The sequence below is a fragment of the Cannabis sativa genome, chromosome 2, assembly GCF_029168945.1.
Source record: "Cannabis sativa cultivar Pink pepper isolate KNU-18-1 chromosome 2, ASM2916894v1, whole genome shotgun sequence".
NCBI classification, from domain to species: domain Eukaryota; kingdom Viridiplantae; phylum Streptophyta; class Magnoliopsida; order Rosales; family Cannabaceae; genus Cannabis; species Cannabis sativa.
In genome coordinates this window covers 51,458,549-51,483,917 of record NC_083602.1, presented here as the reverse complement: position 1 = coordinate 51,483,917, position 25,369 = coordinate 51,458,549, and the positions used below count along the sequence as shown (strand labels likewise).

General features: G+C 32.3%; 4 protein-coding genes across 6 annotated transcripts; 3 read left to right on the top strand and 1 right to left on the bottom strand.

Annotated features, from left to right (window-relative positions):
- Positions 1-1,061: 1,061 nt before the first annotated feature.
- Positions 1,062-6,043, top strand: LOC115719237 (putative RNA polymerase II subunit B1 CTD phosphatase RPAP2 homolog). The gene is made up of 7 exons (XM_030648194.2): positions 1,062-1,770; positions 2,212-3,003; positions 3,172-3,365; positions 3,456-3,719; positions 3,824-3,982; positions 4,872-5,353; positions 5,464-6,043. The coding sequence occupies exons 1-6, from the start codon at positions 1,179-1,181 to the stop codon at positions 4,989-4,991; spliced, it is 2,121 nt and encodes a 706-aa protein (XP_030504054.2). The 5' UTR covers positions 1,062-1,178; the 3' UTR covers positions 4,992-5,353; positions 5,464-6,043.
- Positions 6,044-7,655: 1,612 nt separating this feature from the next.
- Positions 7,656-11,882, top strand: LOC115718818 (shaggy-related protein kinase alpha). The gene is made up of 13 exons (XM_030647635.2): positions 7,656-7,926; positions 8,746-8,921; positions 9,049-9,141; positions 9,333-9,392; positions 9,523-9,795; positions 9,948-10,022; positions 10,160-10,216; positions 10,300-10,440; positions 10,528-10,578; positions 10,733-10,828; positions 10,905-10,988; positions 11,155-11,257; positions 11,395-11,882. The coding sequence occupies exons 2-13, from the start codon at positions 8,814-8,816 to the stop codon at positions 11,475-11,477; spliced, it is 1,224 nt and encodes a 407-aa protein (XP_030503495.1). The 5' UTR covers positions 7,656-7,926; positions 8,746-8,813; the 3' UTR covers positions 11,478-11,882.
- A 3,210-nt stretch (positions 11,883-15,092) lies between these two features.
- On the top strand, positions 15,093-16,549 carry LOC115721419 (zinc finger CCCH domain-containing protein 3). The gene is made up of 5 exons (XM_030650712.2): positions 15,093-15,274; positions 15,351-15,412; positions 15,561-15,645; positions 15,781-15,849; positions 16,254-16,549. Exons 1-5 carry the CDS (start codon positions 15,145-15,147, stop codon positions 16,361-16,363), a joined length of 456 nt encoding a protein of 151 aa, XP_030506572.1. The 5' UTR covers positions 15,093-15,144; the 3' UTR covers positions 16,364-16,549.
- A 5,517-nt stretch (positions 16,550-22,066) lies between these two features.
- Positions 22,067-24,655, bottom strand: LOC115719370 (uncharacterized). Of its 3 annotated transcripts, none has more exons than XM_030648385.2 (5): positions 24,333-24,655; positions 23,303-23,638; positions 22,862-22,966; positions 22,724-22,771; positions 22,067-22,630 (listed from the first exon to the last, which is right to left on the bottom strand). In XM_030648385.2, the coding sequence occupies exons 2-5, from the start codon at positions 23,567-23,569 to the stop codon at positions 22,391-22,393; spliced, it is 660 nt and encodes a 219-aa protein (XP_030504245.1). In that variant the 5' UTR covers positions 23,570-23,638; positions 24,333-24,655; the 3' UTR covers positions 22,067-22,390. The 3 variants fall into 3 exon arrangements, with proteins under 3 accessions (XP_030504245.1, XP_060964832.1, XP_030504246.1); XM_061108849.1 differs by having other exon boundaries at positions 24,209-24,336; XM_030648386.2 differs by having other exon boundaries at positions 22,550-22,630; positions 22,724-22,782; positions 24,333-24,653.
- Positions 24,656-25,369: the final 714 nt, after the last annotated feature.

Sequence of the window (25,369 nt, the reverse complement as noted above, 5' to 3'; positions counted from 1 at the left end):
ACAAAATACAATAAACTTGAGACTAATAAAAGCTATAACAACAACAATAAGTCAATAATCTTTTTAAAGTTTCAACAACACACTTAAATCAAAATAACAAACTTGAAACTAATTAAATTCCAACAACAATATAAATGTACAACTAACATACTTTCAGCAATAGATTAAAAATAAAACAAACACAAACTTCCAACGAGGGTTTGTGAAGAGTTACAGATTCAAAACCGCAAATTGCACCGCATCGCGCGGTTCGAGAAAAATTCAAACTGCAACCGTACCGCGAATAATTTCAAACCGTATTTCTTTTGCGGTGCGGGCGGTTTGAGCGGTTTGATGTACACCCCTACTTTTAATTTTAAATTTTTTAAACATAAAAATAAAAGTAAAATTTTTGTTTTTGAAAAAAAAAGTGTTCTAAAACTATTTTTATCTTGTCGCGTCAAGCTCGGCCCAACATCAGAGAGTGTCTCCAGTCATCCATAGAAAAAGTGGAAGCTACAAATGGTTTCACTGTCACTTGGAGGCATTAATTTTGTGATCCCGAGCCGTGTGCCCTTGGAGTTTTTTGAACTTGAGGACGGTGATGCGTGGTCCTCTCAGGGCGTGGGTGATCGGAGCACGGTGGTCCCATGCAGAAAGAAGAGAGAGAAGGTGGGTGTCGAGTGAGGGTGAAAGAAAAAAGAAATTAAGATTTTTATTATTTTTAATTTATACCCTTTAAACTAAATTTATTTTTAAGTTTAATTATTTTAAGGTTTTTGTTTTAGAAAATATATATTTTCTATCTATAATTTTTTAATCTTAAATTAATATTTTTAAAATAATGTATTATGTACATCAATTAAATTATGCATTGTGTACACTGTGTCTATGTAGAGGTACACATAAATAATTTAATATAACACTTAACATATAGCAATTGTAAATTACTAACAGATTCTTAATTTTAGAAATTTTACCGCTAAAATTTGAATTTTAAAAGTTAAATAGAAGCAAAATAGAAATATTAAACCATTATGTTATAAATTTTATTTAGTGAAATAGTGGGTTTATTATTTAATATGAATCATTGTTGCACCAAATAGAAGATATGGTCTTATAAAATTAGAGTAATCATCTTCAAAAATCTCAGTGAGACAACCCAACACAACCAACCCTATTGCTCTAAACCCTCTGCAATGGCGAAAAACCAACCTCCACTTTCTGTCAAAGACGCCGTCTACAGAATCCAACTCTCCCTTCTCCAAGGCGTTGCCAATGAGAACCAGCTTTCCACTGCTGGCTCCGTCATCTCCCGCTCCGACTACAACGACGTCGTTACCGAGCGAGCTCTCGCTAACCTCTGCGGTAACCCTCTTTGCTCCAAACCCCTTCCTTCCGATCGACCTCGTAAGAGTCGTTACCGTATCTCACTCAAGGAGCACAAGGTCTATGATCTCCAGGAGACTTATATGTATTGCTCCTCCGATTGTGTGGTCAATAGCGGTACCTTTGGTAGGAGTTTGAACGAAGAAAGGTGTTCGATTTTGGATTCTTCCAAGATTGATGCGGTTTTGGCGTTGATTGGGGATTCGAGTTCGAAAAATGAAGTGGGTTTAGGTAAAGATGGGGATTTGGGTTTTTCTAAGCTAACGATTAAGGAGAATACAGAAACCCACGATGGGAAATTGAATTTGGAGGATTGGGCTGGTCCTTCTAATGCGATTGAAGGTTATGTACCGCAGAGAGAACGGAATTTCAAGTCGGTGGGTTCGAAAATTTCCAAGAAAGGTATTGAAAGTTTAAACTCTTTATGTGGGAACTTTAAGCTTTTTCTGATTTTGATAATAGATTTTCTTCGTTATTTGCTTGCAATGGGTGACAATTCAATCCAAACCCGACCTGTTTATAAATGAATTCACCTGACATAATAACCTTTACTTGTTTAAGAGGCATTTAACATGTTAACATGTTTATTGACTTATTTAATCAATCATTTAATATGTTTGTGACCTATTTAACCAACTTAATGTCATTTACATAATAAATATGAGTTCATTGTTGTGCCATTTTTGAGTTAGCAGATTATTGGTGTCAACCTGAAAATGATCCAAAACTATTTAAAAAAAAACTCAAATACATTTACTTCGTGTGAGTAGTCTTGTTATGTGTCTGACTTATTTTGCTACAATATTATTGCTGGCAAAAGTGAACGTGGATTATATATTGCAGGGTCTAAAGCTAAAAATCCGGTTCTTATCAATGACATGGAGTTCTCGAGTACTCTTTTCACAGAAGTTGAATATACCGTGTCCAAAACACCATTGAGCTCAAAAAATACCGGTTTTGATATTCAACTAAAAGAACCACAAGAAAAGTTGGGGAAGAAGACTGAAAATCAGTTTACTTTATTGGACACATCGTTTAATCCCATGAGCAGTGATTTAGAAACGAAAACCAAACAAATGGAAGTGGGGAGTTGTAAAGCTGTTTCAAGAGATGAGCTTGGTATTCAGGAGATGCCTTCAACTTCAGCGTCTTCCCAACTTGGCTCGCATTCAAGCTCTGAAAAAGTAGGAGAGGTATCTCATAAAGTGACTGGAGCTACTCTTAAATCGTCTCTAAAAGCTTCTCGGAAAAACAAACTTAGTCGCTCTGTTACATGGGCTGATGAGAAATCTGATAGCTGCGGGAAAAGTAATCTTTGCGAGGTTAGAGAAATTGAAGATAAAAAAGAAGCTACTTCTATATTAGGCAAGAAAGGCAAAGTTCCTCTTAAACCTTCGGGGTCACTGAAAGCTGGTACCTCCATGTCTTGGGCTGGTGAAAATTGTGATACCAAAGTGTGTAAAGATGCTTATGAGGTTAGAGAAATAAAAGATTTGAATCAAACTTCTGATATGCTTAGTATGGACATTGGAGATGGTGACGTGTTGCGCCTTGCATCAGCAGAGGCTTGTGTAAATGCATTGAATGAGGCATCAGAAGCTGTTTCCGCTGGAGAATTTGAAGTCAGTGATGCAAGTATGTTTTTGTTTGCCTTATTTTTGCTCTTAACAAAAGAACATGTAATATTGTATGCCTCTATGCCTGTTTTTATGGTTTGTAGTTTATTATGCTATTGTTTTTCAGATAGCTGATTTCGTTTCATGACTGAGATATTCTACCTACGTGTATTGAACTTTTCTGCAGTGTCTGAAGCTGGAATTATTATATTACCTCATCCAGAGGATGCAAATGGAGGAGTGTCTTTGGAGGACAAAGATACATCTGAACCAGAAAAAGCTCCTTCGAAATGGCCAAAAAAACCCGTAAATCAGCATTCTGATGTGTTTAATCGCGAGGATTCTTGGTTTGATACGCCACCTGAGGGGTTTAGTTTAACAGTAACTTCTTAAAACTCTTATTATTTGGTGCATGAATTTATGCTTTGTTGATGTGTCTTCTCTTAATTCCTTTCATTAACTGCCTTTCAGTTATCACATTTTGCACAAATGTGGAATGCACTATTTACATGGACGACATCATCCACTTTGGCTTATATATATGGAAGGGACGAAAGTGTTCATGAGGAGTATTTATCAGTTAACGGAAAGGAGTATCCTCAAAAGATTGCCTTAGGAGATGGTCGTTCTTCTGAAATCAAGCAAACTCTTGCTGGTTCTCTTGCTCGAGCCTTACCTGGACTTGTTGCTGACCTCAGGCTGCCAGTTCCAGTGTCTAGTTTGGAGCAAGGAATGGTATTGATGCGTGAAACTGTTTTTTTTTCCCCTCTTTTTCAAAATAATTTGATTGGATAGATTTAAGATGATTGAGAGGTTCGCTGATTTGCTTTGGCAAACAGGGGCGTTTATTGGAAACAATGTCTTTTGTTGATGCACTGCCACCATTCAGAATAAAGCAATGGCAAGTAATTGTCCTTCTCCTCATTGAGGCTCTCTCTGTCTTTAGACTTCCTGCACTTACACCACACATGACAAATCAAAGGGTGTTGTTCCATAAGGTGAGCCCCCCAATAAGGTTTTCTCCCTTTTACTTATTATTGTCTTCTATTTTTACATATGGGGAGTTCAGTATATTCTACCTAATGCTTTGTCAGAGTTGTGATGTTGAATTTTCTTGCCAGCTGGCTTTCTATATGCTTTGTTTGAATACCGTAGGTCATTTTGTTGCTCTTAAATCTCTTTCTAACTGTTTGGTGGAAAAAATCCCTATGTTGTTTGTTTTGTTGCACTTAAATTCTTATTTAATTAGTTTAGGAGCAAAAATTTGTATGTAGTTTATCTTTGGTGCCAAAAACCCTACCGTTACACATTTGAGGTAAAATTAGCCTCTGATGGTAAACAACAAAAGGACTAACATTGTAACAAAATGATTACATAGAGATTTTTGCTGCTAAAACGTTGACATAGGGATTAAGTGCAACAAATATAAGGATTTTTGCCACCATTAATTTTACGTAGAGATTTAAGTGCAACAAGGTGTTATGCTGTAAATATCCTTTAATTTTTTTAGGTGGTGAATAATATTTTCTTGTGGTAGTTCTGTATTCACAGAATTTACATGTTTATTAATCATTTATGATTGTATTTTTAACCATCATAACCTAAGAAACTGGATCAACCAATAAAACAATGAGTTTAGACTTTAGAGGTTAGAAGTACATTGAGATGTTTGACTACAAAAAACATGAAAACACTTTTGTTCTCCAATAAAAGTTGCCTCAACTTTAGTTAATATGGGGTTGTTAATAATGACTTTGCATCTTCGACTTGACATTCTAGTCATCCATTACCCCCCTTGAATTTAAATCTCCAATTATATTGGATATGATGTGTTATCAATGAAAATTAATGTTAAGCCAATGATTGTGGTTGGGGTTGAAAACATAGGTACTGGATGGTGCCCAAATTAGTGCTGCAGAGTACGAGATTATGAAGGATTTGATGCTACCGCTTGGCGGAACTCCCCATTTCTCAGATCAGAACGGGGTGCTTAACGAAAGAACTTAGCCCATCTTCATGAACTCCACAACTCCCAAAATCATTTCTGGTAACTTCTGGTTTTGGGTTTTTATAAGATAATCTTGGAAGTAAATATGGAAGATTTTGCTGCTGAAAAAATTGGGCAGATTTTTTTATACTTGTAAACTGAAGATAGTTTACAACTACAGAACTACCCTAGTGAGGTCTCATAGAGATTTCATGCAAGTGCCATGTGACATCTTTGTATGAAATTTTGGCTGTGAATATTTGACTTTGTTATGATGATGTTGCTCAAACCTTCATGAATCATGACTAGGAGCTTTGTTGGGTATCATCTTTAAAAAAGAAAAAAAAGGAACCCTTCAAATGTGTGTGGGACCCTAAGTCAAGTAAGCTCTAGTCTAGCATTTGCTAATATTAATATATGTAATTTTTTTTAATATTAATTATATATAATTTTTGTACTAAATAAGTAATAGTTATCGTGCTAATCATGTAGGTGCCTCATGGTCCAATCATGGCAGTTGTTTGATGAGACCTTCATACCTTCTCTACTAAAAAGGATTATTCGTTCAAACCTTTATTTAATTGAAGTGGGGTTGGATTTCATTGCCCTCAATTGATAGACCACCTGCCTTCTTATTTTTGTTTTTATAATATTTAATTTTATTATTATTATTTTTTTTCTTCTTTGTCTGTTTGGTTAAAGACATTAGGATTGGTTTAATATGGTCTGTACTTGTCCTGTGTCTGGTTTGGTTTGGTCTCACTTCTTAATGAGTCAGCCGAAGCCTATAACCACACCATTGACTATGTGAGGCTATGACTTTAGTAGGGATTGGGATTTTGGACCATCAATCACATGTATTATTCATTCAGGGGTAGAATCGTAATTCCACTGCTCCTCTTAATTGGCCATTAAGCTGCCACCAAATGTCACTCATAAAAATATTACAACTCATTCATTTGTCAATTTCTTTAACCCATTTTTCTTTGTGCAGGAAATTATTTAAGCTGGATGTTAATCATCTTATAGTCTCCCTTTCAAAATAAATAAATAAAAGAAATCATGTTATATATATTCCAAAATTTATTTATTTATTTTGTCCTAAAGTTGGGATTGGACTAATTGTTAATGTTACATTTCCTGTTTATCATCACCAAAGAAAAAAGTGTAATATTAAATATATATGTATATTTTTTGGTTGTGGTAGATGTATGTTTTTGGGTAATTTTATAGTGCACTATTTAAAAGGGTCAGGTATAGGGCTGTACATTGGTCGGTTTGGGCGGTTTATCTTATATATTTTCTAACCCAATTTAAAGTTTGGGTTGCTAGAATTTAAGTGCAACCTGTTCAATTTTTTTTTAAAAAAAAATTGTAAACCGACTAACGGTTTGGTCGGGTTAATCTGCCCAAACGGCCAATTTTTTTTTTTTTTTGGTTTTAAAGTCAATAAAAATTAAAAAAATAAATTAAAAATATCACATTTCACCAGCACAACATGATATATATATGACTTTGAAACTAACAATTAAGTATATAATTTTATATTATTATATATTTAATCGTTTATGTTATATAGAATAAAAACTAAAAAGTAAAAAAAAATAAAATAAAAGGCAAAAATCGGGTTGGTCGGGTTATTCAGTTTAATTGGGCGGGTGTAACCTATTTTCAACCCGTCCAATTAACAGACTGGGCGGGTTGTAATTTTTTCGGGTTATTTCAGTTTGTAATTTTTATAAGTTTTTTCGGTTCGGTTTGGGCGGCTTACAATTTTTTTTGTACAACCCTAGACAGGTATATCTTCTTCTATCTATTTCGACGGAAGTTGTAATTAGAGTCTTCATAAAATAATTAATCCATTTTAGATTAAAAAATTTAAAAATTTTGTAATTGTGTGGATTAGATGTTAATAATGTAAAAATAACATCTAATCTAACTTACACATATTTATATATTTAAAAATTATATAAACAATTAATATTTTAATATAAAAAATAATAATTTATATGTTATATTCCACTCTTATTTTTATATGGAAAATCTAATGTAATACAAAATTATATAATTAAACTAAAAAATTTCTCTTATTAGATGTAGATAAAATAAATAATGTACCAGACCCTTAAAATGATGCACTATGTATTTTTTCTTTGTAGATTATTTATTAAAAGATAAAAGGACATATTATAATAAATTTTCTACACCTTTCTTTTAGGGGAATATAATTACTGAAATTCTCAAAAAATAATACCTTAAAATTTCATTGAAAAAAACAAGAAGAAAAACCTAACACATCTAAAATATTGTGTCAATATTTAATTATTTATTGGAAGAGTAAAGGGAGGTGGTCACAGGTAGGGAAGTGTCAAAATCAACTAATTTGATAATTATATATATATTATTATTATTTATTTTGAAAATCACCTTTTTAAAACTCCCAAAAAAATAATAATAGTAAAGTAAGATTAAAGTTTGAACGGTCAAAAAAGAGGCACACAACACAAAACTTCTCTCACTTGCTTCCAAATATAAAATAAATAAAATATTATTATTATTATTATTTTACTTGTTCTAATTTTGTTTGCCATCAAAACACTCATTTAATTATTAAATTAAATTAAATTATTAAACATTAATATTTTAAAAAAGGACTAATAATTTAGGGCTTTTTTCTTTGACTGTCACCAGCGCATCAAAACACAACCACATACACAAACAAAACAGCCAAAATAAACTCAAAACACAAATCAACACATCACTCTCTTTCTCTCTCTTCTTTCTCTCTCCTCACACACCAAAATAATCCCAATTCTGGAAACTAGGCGAAAACAAAACCAAAAGGAAAACCCTCAACGGCTGCTCTCTCTCTCTCTCAAATCAATGGATCTAGGCTTTTGATGCTCTTCTTCTATGCTCAACTCTTCCATGATCCCTTTTTTTCTGCTTCTTCCGGTATTTTTTTTTTCCCTTCTAATTTAATAATTATTTTGTTGCTTTTTATATAATAAAAAAATTAAAAAAGAAGTTTTTTTCCTTCTCTGTGTATTTGTTTTATGGGGGGTTTTTTTTTTTTCTTTGTTTTTGTTTTGGTTATATGGATCAGCTTCCTCTGGTATGTTGGTATTTATATATTTTCCGTTAATAATTTTTTTTTTGTGAGAATTATTTAATATTTTATTTATTTATTTTTTAAAAAAGTGATGAACTTTTATATGTTTTAGCCTTGAGGTTAATGGTTTTTTGAGCTGGATTCGTTTTGTTCTGATCTTTGTTTTTATAATATGTATACACACACACACACACACATAAAAACTGTGGTTTTGGTAAAATAATTGCATTTATTGCATATTATTTTGTGTCAATACTTTTAAGTGGGTTTTGATAAATTTTAAAAATTGGTTGTTGGTTTTTTTTTTCTTTAACTTAAAATATTTATTGATCCATCACATCTATCTTTCTTTGTTTCATTTCTCTTACTTCTTGTTTGTGTCCAGAATCTGAAAATATTAATATATTAAACTATATGTTTTGTTTCAACTGTTTCCCTAAGAATAAACATGTTACTGGCACAAACAAATGTGGGTGGGGATGGGTCACTGGGGAACTGAGAACTTATCTTGATCTTTTGATGGCTTTGATTGATTACAGTTCTTTATCTATTAGTTAGTACTAATGCATTTTTCTTGTTGTTGGAGATTTTATGTGTGAGAGAGCTTAATAGATGCTACTTCCATAATACAAATGGATTTACAAGTGCTTTGATTTGAACAGGTAAATGGTTAGTTAAATCAAGGTGAAAAATTTAACAAGACAAGAATAGTTTTTTCTTTTTTTGAAGAATGGCTTCAGTGGGGGTGGCACCTACTGGCTTAAGAGAACCCAGTGGTCATGCTGGTGTTGATAAGCTACCTGAGGAGATGAATGACATGAAAATCAGAGATGACAAAGTATGTCTTCTATTCATTTTAGTTTTTCTTTTTGTGTTACATTTGGCTGTTTTATGTTCTTGTGTTTTTCAGTTACAATGTTTGTGCCAGGTGCTCACGAAATTTCCTTTCTTCTCATCTTTTGCAGGAGATGGAAGCCACCGTTGTTGATGGTAACGGGACCGAGACAGGGCATATTATTGTGACCACTATCGGTGGTAGAAATGGTCAGCCAAAGCAGGTATGGCACTACAGTTAGATGTTTACATGACTAGTTATAACAATTTTTTTTTTTCTTTACCTTTCTATTTGTATTTTTCCTGTGTTGATTCTGGTTGTTGTGATTGTGAAACTTCTGAAACTTTTATTCCAAAATTACCATATTTAGAAATTGCGCATAATGGTGATATGTGTATTTTTTTATGATTTCAGACTATAAGTTACATGGCTGAGCGTGTTGTTGGGCACGGATCATTTGGAGTTGTGTTCCAAGTAAGGCTATGTACAGTTTCGATTATTTGTAGCTGTGGGCTCTTTTATTTTTAAATGGATTCTACTTTTTCCTCTCAAACTAAATGCACTTCTCCAATTGTATGCTCATTTTCTTTTTGGGTATCTATAGGCAAAGTGCTTGGAGACTTCTGAAACTGTGGCTATAAAGAAGGTTCTTCAAGACAAGAGGTATAAGAATCGTGAGCTGCAAACAATGCGCCTTCTTGACCACCCTAATGTTGTTGCTTTGAAACATTGTTTCTTTTCAACGACTGAAAAGGATGAGCTTTATCTTAATTTGGTACTTGAGTATGTTCCTGAAACTGTTCATCGTGTGATTAAACACTACAACAAGTTGAATCAAAGGATGCCTCTGATATATGTAAAACTTTACACATACCAGGTATGCTCTAAAAAGATTTACAGCATCTTCCAATTCTATTTGTCATTTTACGTATAATCATTTAAACATGTTCTTCTGTTGAATGTACATGCTGATATTGTATGTCATCTCTTTTTGATCATGTTCGTATTGTATTACTTGTGGTTTAACAGATCTTCAGAGCGTTATCTTATATTCATCGATGTATTGGAGTTTGTCACCGAGACATTAAGCCTCAAAATCTTTTGGTATGTTAATATTTCTTTCACATACAACGTAACTATGTTGGAAACAGCACAGCTATTAGTGGACACGAGTTATTTAGAACCGAAAAGTTCTTTTTGGAAAGTATTTTAAAGTTGAACCTTTTCTGTGTTTTTCTCAGGTTAATCCACATACCCACCAAGTTAAATTATGTGATTTTGGAAGTGCAAAAGTTTTGGTAAGCTTTGTTTTTTTTTTGTTTTTCTGTTTGTTCATACAAAGCTCCTTTTATTTTATCTAACATGTTTATTATGTTCTTAGGTAAAAGGAGAGCCAAATATATCCTACATCTGCTCTAGATATTATAGAGCACCCGAGCTTATATTTGGAGCAACTGAGTACACTTCTGCAATTGACATTTGGTCTGCTGGTTGTGTTCTTGCAGAACTACTACTTGGACAGGTAAATAGTTTTTGTGAATTACAGTTTATAAATACCCTATTGATTTTATGCCGCTCACAGTGAATCTTTTTTTTCTTATTCTACCAGCCTCTGTTTCCTGGAGAGAGCGGAGTTGACCAGCTTGTTGAAATCATCAAGGTACCTTTTTATGTAGCTTTGTTGTGAAACCACCTAGCGAAATTGCTATCAGCAGAAATGCTGTTGTGATTTTCGAGAGTCTATATTTGTTTGATGAGGCTACAACAGATGAATGTTTTGCTGAACAAAATACTTCTTCACATCTTTTGTGTAGGTTTTGGGCACTCCCACAAGGGAGGAGATAAAATGCATGAATCCTAACTACACAGAGTTCAAATTCCCCCAAATTAAAGCTCATCCATGGCACAAGGTAATATATCAGGATATACATCTATGGTTGATCCTTCAGGATTCCAGACTTTAATATATGCTTATTTCTCTTTCAGATATTCCACAAGCGTATGCCCCCAGAAGCTGTCGATCTGGTTTCAAGACTACTGCAATACTCTCCAAATCTTCGATGCTCGGCTGTGAGTAGTAGTACTTTGCAGTTGTAGTGCTTAATATTTTATTGTGACCATATTTTTTAAAAATTTTATTTTTCTTATCCATATTACATATGTAATCTGGTGTTTGTTTTGGTATTCTGCATTTCACTCGGTCCTTTTCTGATTAAATTTCCTGATGCAATGTCAGCTGGACGCCTTAACACATCCCTTCTTCGATGAGCTTCGCGACCAAAATGCACGCTTACCAAATGGACGTTTCCTTCCACCATTGTTCAACTTTAAAGCACACGGTATGTTTTGTTATTTTCCTCAGACAGTTTGTTTTACTATAGAATTCTTGTAATTGTATTTCATTGGATCCACTTTGGTTGGTTTCGAGCCAAGTTTTTGTCCCTCTAATGTTGCGTCCGGTATTTAATAATCTCAGAATTGAAGGGAGTTTCAATGGAGATTTTGGTGAAGTTGATCCCGGAGCACGCGAGAAAGAACACCTCCTTTCTTGGGTTGTGATTGATTACTTAATATGGAGTGTAACAAAATGAATGCTATGCCTTGTCCTTGTGTACTATTTGTTCTCTGTTTATTTAATGTACCATCAACTTGTTCTATATTAAAAAGAAGAAGAAGAAGAAGAAGAAGAAGCAGATCTAGATGTATTCTACTACTTATCTTGTCCAAACCTCTATATGGGTATTATGTAAGAATACATAGAAGATGAACATGAGCATTTATCTAAGCCAAAAATATCACCTGTAGTCCTCAATTTTTGTTTGTGATAACCCTTAGGTCCCACTATATATGTATTATTTATATCTATACCCTCTCTTTTTTGTTTGTAGCATATTAGTTTCCAATATTTTTCATGTTTGTTTGCTAACCTTTATATAATATATTAAATGAATGTTGATATTGAAATTTGAAAGGTGATTTGGGCAAAGATAATGGTTCTATTAGACTACACTTATTTTTTTATGAGAATAAAGATTGTCCTCTTAATACTCCTAATCCTTGAAGAGATTCTCTTAATAATGCTCTTAGTACACTATTTTAAATCTTTCATTAATGTTTGTTACCTTGTATGCTACTCAAAGCTTTAATTTTAACCTAGGGAGGCTTGTGGATTGTGGTATCTTTCCACAACTTTAGGTTTACTCAATGTAAGATTAAGTTCTCTTGGTGATTGCTATGATTAATTTAAGGAATTGTTAATTTGCATAATTGACCCTTTAACATGGAAATTTCATATTAATAATGCTCCTAAATTTGTAATCTCTTTTCTCTTCCAATGTTGATCATGCTTACCAAGGCTCTATATTCCAATAAACATAACCTTTTTATACCAAAACAAAAACCTTAGGTATGGATAGTTTTGCTTGTTATTCATGGATATTATTTGGATTGGGAAAATAAGCAAACTTTTTTATTTATTATTATTGGTACTACATATTACATTAAATTATTAATAGTACTAACGTTCACATTACTCATTCATACTCTTGGGTTGGATCAATGAGAACTAGATATCACCACCAGAGGGGACACTACCACCACCACAAAAATAGGCACATATATAAATATAAATATATATGATAACTCTACGATGCAACTTCTTAAAAGGAGGTATCTTTTTTTAAAGCATGGTAGAGATATGATTTTGTCTCGTGATGTACAGAATGTATTCCGTGATACATTAGATGGGTCTCAGGGTACATTAATTGAGTGTCAGTGTACGTTTTTACTTTTTAACCCTAACTACCCCTAGATCAATCTCAGCCGTCAGATCAAATAACTCTCTCATCTGACGGCTGCCGTACATCACAGATTCAATTCGTGAAAGTACAATAACGGGACAAAATCATATCCCTATATTTATATTATATATATTTATATATAAACTTGCTAATCCAAAGTCCCAACTACTCAAATTACGGGTGATTGATGAAAAATGCAATTTTTTAGTAAGAGTTATTTAAGGATGAAGTTTGGCAAGAAACAATTATTCCACAATGGTAGTTGGAGGTAGTAAAAGACTTTTTGACCCTTTTTCATACAACCTCTAATAAGTATCTTTACTTGATCTTCTTTGTTGTTTATTTAAGAAGAGTGCTTAAAAATTCTTTATTACACTTTTTCTTACATCTTTATTTGTGAAGACTATTTTTTTTAACTTGGTAGACATTATTTGTCAAAATTTATGTGTGAGCATATTATTAATCCACCTAGATATTATACAATTATTTTATATTATAAATAATTAACAAACTAGACATGTTTTTATTTATTAATATAGAATAAAAGGAAAAATCTCTATTACAACCCTTAAAAAATGTTTTGGTAGACCCCTATTTATTTCGTGACTCAAAAAATTCTTTTAGTTTAATTTTTTTTCATGATAATGTGCGTTTTAATTATTTAGGACCACTTATAAATTTTTAAAATATTATGAATAATTTACAACACCAAAAAAAAAATTAAAAAAAAATCACATATGTAAAAAAAAAATATTTGAACACACTGTAAATTATTTAAAATTTTCTAAATAAAAAAGTTAGACTAAATTTTTTTCTTAACAGATAAAAATATTAAAACATCTTTTAGAAAAATTTACTATAAGGGAATTTATGAAGTACACCCTCCTTTCCTAAAAGATATTCCGGTAGACTTTCATACTTGTTTCAACATTCTCAAAAGTTTTTTTCATAAGGACATTGACAAAAGTTTATTAGTCTAATTTTTTTTCTTTATAATTACGTATTTTATAGCTATTTAGGGTAATTTGTAAATTTTTAAATTTTTTTAAATAGTATAGATAAATAGTATATAGTGTCAAAAAAGTTCAAACGACTATACGCAACAAAATATTTAAACTTTAGTATAAATATCATAAATTATTTTAAGTTATGGACTTACCTTTGAGTATGTAATATGCATTTTCATGTTGCTAAGAAATTGAGTGAAGTAATTAATAATAAGAAAGTAATTTATAGGATAAATATTTAAATTTAATTTGTAAATAAATATTCAAGTTTAATTTTTGACGGTAATAATACGACAAATTAAAATTGACACGTGGTAGTTTACTTAACAATAACAACAAGTTACCTAACATATTTTTTATAGTAGATTACTCAATAATAATAGGGTAAATAGTGGCATAAGTACCCAAAGTTTTGAGTTTGTAAGTGGCATAAATCTAATGATTTTTTTTAGTGGCATAAGTACCCTATGTTTGTAAAACTGTAATTTTCTTCCAGTTTCATTAGTATAGACTCTGTTATTATTTTAAACAGGACACATACAAGACCCAAATTTTAGATTATTTAGTCTAGACGAAAAATATGTAGTATCAGTTAGGGCTGTACATCGGTCGGTTTAGTCGGTTTATACTATATATTTTTCAACCCAACATAAAGATCGGGTTATAAAATTCTGCATGCAAACTGCCCAATTTAAAAAAAAAAAATTCTGGACCCGACCGACGGTCAAGTCAAGTGTTAACCCGCCCAAACCGAATTAGGATTTTTTTTTTTTTTTTTTCGATTCAACTAAAATAAAAATTAATAACATTAAATACATAATATTCCAAATCTAAATTCAATTTAGGGATTGGGTTTTTTTTAATATATATTATATATTATTATATATTATATAATATATAAAAAAAAAAAACTCTTAATCGGGTTAAATCGGTTCCATGTTCATTTGGGCGGTTTGGGTCAAAATTCAACCCGCCCAATTTACAGATTGGGCGGTTTAGAATTTTGTCAAGTTATGTCGGTTTGTATTTTTTTTCGGTTTTGTCGGTTTGGTTTAGTCGGGTTATTCGGGTTGGGCGGTTTACGAAAATTTCTGTACAGCCCTAGTATCAGTTACTTCCAAATCTTTTTTTAATAAATTTAAAATGGAGCCTGTATTGACAAAAATAGAGAAAAATTACAGTTTTACAAACATTGGGTACTTATGCCACTAAAAAAAATCATTGGGTTTATGCCACTTACAAACTCAAAACTTTGGGTATTTATGCCGCTATTTACCCATAATAATAATAATAATAATAATAATAATAATAAATAAAATTTATTCAAAAAAAAAAAATATAATAATAAATAAAATTAAAAGTTCAAACTTGTGCAAACCTATAAATTGAAAACCCTTAAAGGAGGAGGAAGAGGGAAAGATGCCGTTGGGTAAGTATCACTGCGACTATTGCGACAAGGAATTTCAGGACAGTCCTTTCGCTAGGAAACGCCATCTTCAAGGTCTTCAACACCTTAGAGCCAAAGCTCTCTGGTACGACTCCTTCAAAGGTATATATCTACTATATTTATGCTATGTATGTGTAATTTCTATATACTTATTTATTTGGTTTGAGATTGATTGCAGACCAAAATCAAGTTTATGCAGAAGGTTTCGGAAATGGTGTCTGTAACCGCTTCGTTAAAACAGTTGCGTCTTCTTCCACTTTCTACTTCTCTTTTCAATTGCTCTCTGAATAATGGGTTTGTGCTAGAATTTGCGTTTTTCTTCGATTATCCCAAATTATATTCTTAACTTTTTTTTTTTTTTTTAATTTTTTTGGGGGGTGGGTTATAGGGAATTTGCCAATATGGGGATTCTTGCAAGTATTTGCATCCAAAGAACACAGTCCAAAATTTGAACAATTCTCAAGGGAGGCCAGGTAAAAAATTATACTTTAATATTTCTCTTTTTCTTTGCTTGGCCAAATAATTTTGGAATTTTATTGTTCTAACTTTGATAGGGGTGGTTAAGAGCATTATTAGCTTATAGTTTTGATGTTATTATGTGTTGGCAGGTTTCGTTGGTAGTAATCAGTCACCTATTTTTCAAGGAAATCAAGTTATTGGAACCAACTCTATGTCTGGTAAGAACACAATCTAAGTAAGATGTTGCTTAGACTCTTCAACAGTCAGTTGCCATCATTTTATATTGGCTAGTTTTTAGACCCCATGATGAGTAGAACACAAGATAGAAGGGAGCAAACAAAAAGGTGTACGAGTCATTGTATTGAGGGTAGTTATTGAATGTGGGAATAGGATAGTATATGTAGGTGAGTAAGGGGAGAGTAGTGTTATGCATGATTTAAGTCTTTCTTTCTGCATTGCAGAACAGAGGTCCTAAAGGATCTTTACACTGTTTGTTTCTTTTTCATTCAATAATACAACCTTTTCTCTTGTCTGTTTGCTATTTCTTCTACTATTCCATTGTTTGGTATTTCTTCTACCTGCTTGATGAGACAGTTGTGCTTCCCTTATTGGGTTTTGCCAGGTGATACGGTCAGAGATAGAATGGGGATATCATGGGGCAATCTACCTCCATCGTTAAAGCCTCCTCCAGAGGGTGGATATCCAAGTCTTCCTTTTGTGGACTGGGGATAGGATTTGGGTTTCAGAATTCGTTGTGTAATTTACCATTAGTATGAAACCAGTCAATTTTCACCCTATCAATTGACTTCTTCATGTAACATTTTGCTTGTTTCTATTAACTTGATCCATCAACATATCATGCATTTGCATTCTTTTAGACTTGTTTTTTTTAATGGAAAAAAAAGGGTATTTGAGATTGATTCTAGATCTTCTATGATATTTAATTTAACAAAACTATAAGGAAGTGATTGACATTGAAATCGACTAACTTCTTGGTGTATTAACTTATTCTTGTTTGTTTTTGAAAGTGGTCAAAGGTTTCCTTAGGTAAGTGCTACCACTACAAGCAAGGGCGTGAGTTATGCTTCAGAACACCAAACAAGACAAAGGCAAGGCTAACAAACAACACGCACATTGCTGTCAATTAGTATGTCTACCAATTCTCTCATGGTTTAAGCTTCTTACCATCACTACTAGTCTATCACATACATCAGACCCATCTGGCAAGTGCGGGCACTTGCAATCATTACATATTGAAATGGATTGGTCTAATACACGATTCACCGGTATAACTTGATATCCTATAGCACAACGATGACCTTGGAAGCTGAATTCCATATCGAGGTCAAAATAGATAGCTTCCAAGGTCCACCTTATGCTCCTCCAATACCAAATCTGCACTCGAATTGAGCGTTCTCCAGTAGAGCCAACCTGGCATTAGCACATCGCTCGCTAAGAAGGGCATCCTTAAAAGACAGGAGGAAAACACTTAGTAAAAAATCAACACATGAAAAGCGATTAAAAAGAGAATAGTATCAAGCCGAAATACTTACCCCAACGACCTAGTGGCAGAGAGCCTGAGATAAGAACACGACATCTTTGCTATTGATCGTGGCCCACCTTTTTGGCCTCAGTTGACCTAGAGAAGTCCCAGTTAGTTCGTATAAATGCGCAACAAACGAAGTTGCATCACTGCCCAACTTTACTTGGAATCCCTCGGAAGCGGCGGATCTATCCAGTATCCTAGTACCGAAAGGAGCATTTGAGCCCTTTACGACTATCTTTGAGCTCCACCTTACTATGATTCGGCAAGCGACAATGTGAATGTTGATCAGTCCATCTCTCTTTCTGCCAAAGGCAATTTCACCCTCGTTTGGTTGAACTGGCTTGAGGGGGAAGGATGGAGCCATAGGGTTCCCCCTTGTAGACTTCTCGTGCATCTTCGAGGGTTATCCTCCCCATTGGGATGTCACTACAAATTTCTCTCTGGGACTTGCTGCTTATTCTTCGCTGCCTATTGCTCTCCTTCCTCTCTTTGACTCTTTGCTAAGGCTGTTGCCTTGGCCTTTGTACTAGTTTCCTATTGTTCACATGTCGTACTTCCCTGATTGAGAGGCACTTTTGGGGCATCTTCCTTGTCAAGATCGATCACTTGGTTAGGTCCTTAGGGGTGTTCATTGGGTCACATCCAATGGATTTGGACCCATACAATCCAATCCAATTATTTATTGGATATTGGATTTTTCCATCCGATCCAATCCAATTGAATTGAGTCATCCGATTCGATCCGATCCAATGGATGTATTGGATTGGATCGGTTCCATCCATTGGATGCTTTAACTGGTTTTTTATTAGATTGGATTGGATCCATCTAATAGATCCCATGGATGAATCCAATCCATTTTAACCACTATTTAGGCTAATTTCATTAAATATATATATATATATGAAAAAACATAATTTAAAACTTAATAATCTAACATAGATAATAAAATAATATATAAAATATTAAATAAAATAATTAAATATATAAAATCATAAATATTAAATATGATTGGATGGACATTGGATGATATTGGATTGGATTGGATTGGTTATCCATTGGATCAGATGTCTCATCCAACATCTGATCCGATCCAATTGGAATTTTAAAATTGACATCCGATCCGATCCAATTATGATTGGATATCCGATTCTATTGGATCGGTTGGGATTGGATCGATCGGTTGGGATTGGATCGGTCGGTTGGAATTGGATTGGATGACTTTCTGCACACCCCTACCTTCAACTATGTTTGGAGCAGGAGGATTGACTAATGGGACTTGTTGAATTGGGATAGCCGGGACCACCAAGTTTGGGTTGACCATGGTGTCCACCGCGTTTGCTGGAGATGGCGTCCCCCTGATCATCTTCTTGGAACTGGAGGGTCTCTCCTTCTGCCTCTTGGTCCCTGTATCCGCAGCCTTCCTCACGGTCCAAGTCTGTACAGCCAAATTTCTTTTGAATTCTTCTAAGGCATCCATTGCCCAAGTGTACAGAAGAATTGTACAAAAAGAGGAAGACAAGTCAACTAGGTAAAGACAATAATTGTGAAAAAAAAAACACTTAAGCAATAAAAAAGACAAGTGTTGTAGGTTCGGGTTCAACCCTTGGAGTTTGAGCCAGAGCCCTCTAAGTTTTCCAGTGTTAACGTAAAATGTCTCTGTAATCTAAGAAGGCAAACTTCAATGGTAACATCAGAAGACGAAAGTGGAGGGGATGATGTGGTTGCGAGAACCGTGGCTATAGAAGTCATCAGAAGAGAGGAGGCTTCAGCAGTGGCTATGGTAGAGTTTTTGGTTCGTAGTGCCATGGAGAAGAAGAAGTTAGAGTCAAGGGTTGTGGTGGGATGAGTTAGGGTTAAAGGAGTGATATCACTGATGCCATATTAGAAGAATAGTCTCTTCTCATTCAAAGTAGTTGAAATGGCAATTTTTTTTATTTAAGCGTTCATATATTATAACAATGCATAATTTGAAACTCGAACTGAGGACTTCCAACACACATGCACTCTCCTATGGCCACTTTAGCTGTTAGTTGAAATGCCAATTACAACATATGAAAAGATGCCTTATATACTAAGGCCCAATAAGCAATAGCTGAAAAGCCCAATAATAAAAATGCCTTATTTACAAAATCTAATAAAGAAATTTTCATTTTTTATGAATTTTAAGGTATAAGCTACCAAAAACATGACTTATTATCAAAACTTATTTTGTAGGAAAACTTAAAAAAGAAAGTTAAAAAATATGAGAAAAACTTAACTGATTACTCCTCTAGTTACTTAAAGAGTATTTGGTATGAGGTTGAAACTTGATAGGAATGAAAATGTCAAACTAAATTAAATTTTAATGACCAAGAGGTTGTGTTGCCAAGTGAATTCTACTTTTTAAATTAAAATGGTAGTACAGGGACCAAGTAAATTATATTCTAATTGGGAGGTTATAACTAAATAGAGTTACACAAGAAAACAAAAATTAAAAAACTAAAAAATATCAATGTAACAATAATAACAATAAATAAACATTAATACTATATCATAATAAAAATATTTTAAAGTAAATATAATTTTATACATGTATTATAATTTAAAATAAAATTATTAATTTTACATAGATAAATTTACAAATTACATGTATATATTTTATTAAGATGTAATTATTCTTATATAGATGTAAATTATTATTTTACTTAAAAAATGTATAACTAATTACAATTTAGAGGTTATTCTTATTTATAACTAGTCCAAATCGGGACTTGATTATTTTATAACAAATTAGAGGTTATTCTTGAATAGAGTATTCTTAAATAGAGGTTCTATGTAATATTAATCCATTCCAACACTTGAGTTTCATATTCCCTTTAAGTCTACTCTCTCCAACTCAAACTCACATAACAAATATCCTATTAAGTAGCGTTATGTTAGAAGGAATGAAAATATAGCTACAATAAAAATGATATTCTAATATTTTTAAAAGAAACCAAACAAAGAAATAAAATAAAAATTACTTCCTTTTCATTCCATTTTATTACCTCCAATCAAATGCTACTTAAGATTACCTAGTTACCATTCTGGTAACCGTAAGGTACCGTTATATGATTTTCCCATAATTTTTTTCACATACAACAACTTTTATTATAAAAACATCATATTTTAAGATAGAAAGTATAAAACTTTATAAAATATGTAATTTACTCCTCTAAGTATAAATGGGAGATTTCAATTAATGTAATGAATAATTATCATAAGAAATGATGTTTTTGATGCTATGTTTAATCTTTGGGATGATTACACAAATTACTTGTAATTTTTTTTTACATTTTTACTTTAAAGATTTTATTTTATATTTTCATAATGATTTATAAAAATAATACGAAAAATATCAAAAAAAACTGCACAAAAATAATAAAAAAAAATAATATCTAACTAACAATAAAAATAACATACAAATAACAAACTATCAACAACAAATTAATAATAACACAACATAAAAATACATCAAAAGACCGTATTTTTTGTAACTAAAATCATAAAAATTGTAAAAATATTTAAAATTTCATAAAACCATAAGTATTCATATCTCAATTTGAAGTTTCTACAGGTAACTACTTTATGTTTTACTAAGAGATATTTCAGTGTTAATTTTTTTTTTTTAATAATTTTACTGTTATTTTTATGTATTTGTGATATAATCCCTATCTTTTTTATTCATATAATTTATGAACGACGACGATAACGTTGAGCCAAAATGGCAAGGCTCACGACATGCTTGTCTCAAGCCAATTGGAAGTCTTGGGTATTTTTATATGGAAGTTTCTATGTTTTTTTTATTTTTTTTTATTTTTTTTTTTATATATATATAATGGTAAAAATTTAAAATATAGTATTTTGAAAATATATTTAAATTTTTTTCTCAATAAAATATCAAATATAGTATCTTAAGAGATAGGGTATTTTTTTTAGAAAATAATTATATTTTTTTTTAATAAATAATAATAAAAATACAAAAAATAGTATTTAAAAAAGAAAACAAATTTGAGAACTTTATGTTGAAGGGTATTTTAGGCTTGGGAGGGGCTTTAGACATAGGCCCTTGCTGCCCCACCCTTGAACCGGCCCTAGCCCTAACTCGTAATTAGGGATGCACACGGGGCGAAAAATTGGCGGTAAGTGCTCCCTCCGTTCCCATCCCCGTTAAGAATTTTAATTTCCATCTCTGTTTATTCTCCATCGGAGATAGGGCAAAAATAAAATTTACAATAAAAATTTTAAATATATAAAAAATATTAAACTACATAAAAATTAAAATATTACACATTAATTATTATTCAATAAACTAATTATTATCCAAAATACAATTTAAAATTCATAAAAAAAATACTAATATACTAAAAAATACAAATATACATTATAAATTATAAAATATTATTAAAAATAAAAAATAAAATACTAAACGGGTCCCTGTCAGGGCGAGAAGTGTGATCTCCGTCCCCGTCCCGTTTAACATTCAGGGACAAAAAGTAATCCCTATCCCCGCCCTGTTTCCCATTTAGACGGGAAATCCCTACCCCATAAGAGACGGGTCCCCGCATAGCCCATCCCCGTGAAAGAAATGTGCATCCCTACTCAACATTAACAACCCTTGATATATAGTGTCGTACGTTTAAAATTCCCAACTCACAAGTCGTTTAGAATTGAAGACTTGGCAATTGGCAAGGAAAGCTTGTATGAATGTGGTTCAACTTTTATAAAGTAACTATTATTTTCGTTGGATAATATTGTTTTTTCTTGAATATGATACCTATGTTATAAACTGTTTTATCTATAATTTTGAGCACATTAATGGGACAAAGAATATAGCAAAACCACAATGAAAAATTGTTGAGAAACAAAAGTGAAAGTGAGACCTTAATATTTTCATTCACAGGAAAAAGCAGAGAATAACAAAGTGTGCAGCATCCTGGTAATAGAGATAAACCTACTAAACCTTAGCAAACTCGGCGAGTTGCCAGAAACCTTTTCATAACATCTACGAAAAATACATTAGATGCAAGTTTCGCGGACACATATTTTCCCCCTTGAAATACCACTTTATTAATTTTTGAAAGCATATCAATTAACATTTAACAAGCATATCCATCCACCTTTTTACAAACATGGAAGTGTTCATGCAATGCAACCAAGTGTAAGCTGCTGCGTTCGACGATAACAGGCTACTACTAGTATAAAGTAGCAAGTACCTCTAACAAAGAAGCAGCAAATCGCATCTGGGTCTCCTCGTTGATAGTGGAGAAGAGCGGGACATGCACAAACAGCGATTTCGTTTTGTTCTGCTCAGAAAACCGAAGCGAATGATAGTAAACGTAGTTGCATACAAAACGCCCAGCGTCATCTGAAGTCATCACCTCGTAACCCTTAGATACAAGGGCACTAGTTAACTCCTCAACTGGAACAGAAGTCTGTAAAAATTGAACCGAAAAGCGTTTCAAGAGACGCAATAAGAAAGTCTGCACCATCTTAACTATGAATACAATCTAGATTTCGACAATTACCTCTCTTTTGTTTGAAATTGCACCATCCTCTGGAATTATCGGTACTTTCTGCGAAACAACTAAATATATGTGAGAAGAGTATAAAAGCTAAATCCAGAAAAGGGAAAAAAATACAATCACTTAGGATCTATATCTAACCTGAGGTTTCCATCCCATCTCGTCCGGACAACGGAAAGTAGCTTCATTGACAGCTTGATGCTCAATAGCAAACCTTGTTGCACCACTGTTAACTCCAAAATGCACCTAAGGAAATATAACTTGAATTTAGAATGTTGTTTAAGACACATGACAAGTAACTTCCCAGAAACTAAGATGACATTATTAATAATTTACTCTCATACCAGAACAAGACTAGTCTATAATGTCATTAAAATCTTCTAACCATCACTTTCTCAATTCTCCCATTCTAACATTTTTTTTTCTAATATGTGCAACAATGCTTCTTCATTCAAATGAAGAAAAAAAAACACAAGGAAATCAAAGCTAACTCAAGAGTGTAAGTTGTTTAAAAACAATCCATATAAAGGGGTTTCCCAAAGGAACAACCAAACATACTAATTCCAATAAGCAAAAACTAACCCAAACAACTCTCCCCGGATTCGAAGTTTCTGAATCCTTAGCAGTGATTGAAGATTGCAAGGTCTTGTTTAGGGAATCAAGTGCACCTTCTCCTGCAGTGTCAAGAATGCTGCAGCTCCCAAGGATTAGGCCTTTTGGAAAGCCATTCTTCTTCAAGTAGTCTTTGATCCCGGTCACAATGGTCTCAGTCGGGTTCTCTGGAACTCCATGGAATTTCTTAAACCCGGTCACATGAATAGTGACTGCAGGAGGCCCTTCAGACCCCATTTTCTATACAGTGGAATGTAAAATAGAAATGCTTTTATAGCATTAAGAATCAATCCAACACCTTTGAAACTACATCAAACATAAGAAAACTAGTTAAACAAACAGAAACCCACTAATTACGATTAACAAATGAAATCTAACATCACTTTAGACTGTATAAACACCCCCAATTTTATTTGTTATTTCTTTCTTTTTTTGGCTTGGTTTCTTCATCTAGATATGGTCTTTAAAATCTATTGTTAAATCAAACAATTAGATCCATAAACACTACAAAAAGTAATCAAAAAAAGCAATCATTTTACATCAAAATTTAATCCATTATCTAATTCATTCTTTCAGATAAGAGTATTTAAGTCTGTGAAGAAAATAAAAGGACAAACTTTTAATTTGACAGAGCAATAGAAAAAGTCAAACTTGGTTGCCGTGTCAGATGATTGGGTTGAGAGAATTACAGATACGAACCCAGAATCTAAAAACAAACGAAGATCCTAAAAAAACACAATAATCTGGTCCCAAATCGAAAAAAAACAAAAGAGACCCAACAACAAATTAGATCCTCCAAACCAAATAAAAATACAAAATTAGAAATAACCCAATTGATATCTGATGCATAAAATCAAAATTATTAAGCCAAATTACCTGAACCCAGAAAAATGAAGATTAATTAAACTAAAAATGGATCAGCAAGGGAAAATAAAATAAACCATGTGAGATTATTGGAATTATATTAAACAAAATTGATTAGCTTCGATTCGATTATTACCTGTAATATAATCTCCAAAGGAAACGAAAAAAAAGAAAATGACTCAACCACCAATCTTATCTGAAGAAAGAAGGATGAGATTACAACTGGTGAAGATTCCAATTAGATTATATATAAAGTAAGAGAGAGAGAGAGAATTACATAAATACACACATAAATATTATATAATGAAGTAAGGAACGTGGTAGTGGAGGGTCATTTTCAAAGAGCAACAAGAGTTTTATATGAATGAATCTCAAGTATTGAAATGTATTAATATTAATATTTGTGTAGAATTATTGGGTTTTGGTCATAAAATATATGATGGAGTTTGTGATAAGCATGCAATAAACATTTTGGCATTACATGACATTCTTTTATTGAAACTTTCTTTCCTACTGTCTTCCATTTCTCTTTATCCAATTATTTGTCGTTTATTGTTTTATTATTACCAAAACTAAAATTATTAAAGAGCATGATCAACTGGGTTCTTTATTAGAGTAGTCTTGTTACATAGTGATCTAATTTTTAAAATTATTTTTACATGAAGTATTATTCAATATAGATAATAAAAAATCATTAATTTATTTTAAAGTTGTTAGTTATTGAAATTGCTAATTTTTTGTGGATGAAAGAATTAATGAAAAAAAAATATTTTAAGTTTTTTTTGAATGGAATATTTTTTAAATTAATATGTGTATTTTAATAATTATAGATATTACCTCCATTAAATTGCGCTAGGTAGTTGAAAGAATCAATAATCTATTGTTTTCTTTTATTGAAAGGTATATGATTCATTTCAGTAAATATATATAAAAAATGTGTGATTATACAATTTATCTCCTACAATGACGTGGACTCAATTTTTTTTTGTAGCTGTTTTGATATTTAAGAAAAAAAATTAGCTTAACTTTTTAATAATTGAGTAATTTATAAGGGAAATTTGATTTTCTATACTTAGAAAATCAAAAAATTTGATTTCTAAACCAATAATTTAAACCCTAAAAAAACTATACTTTTTTTTAAAACCCCAAAAATACCCCCAAACTCTCACAGCA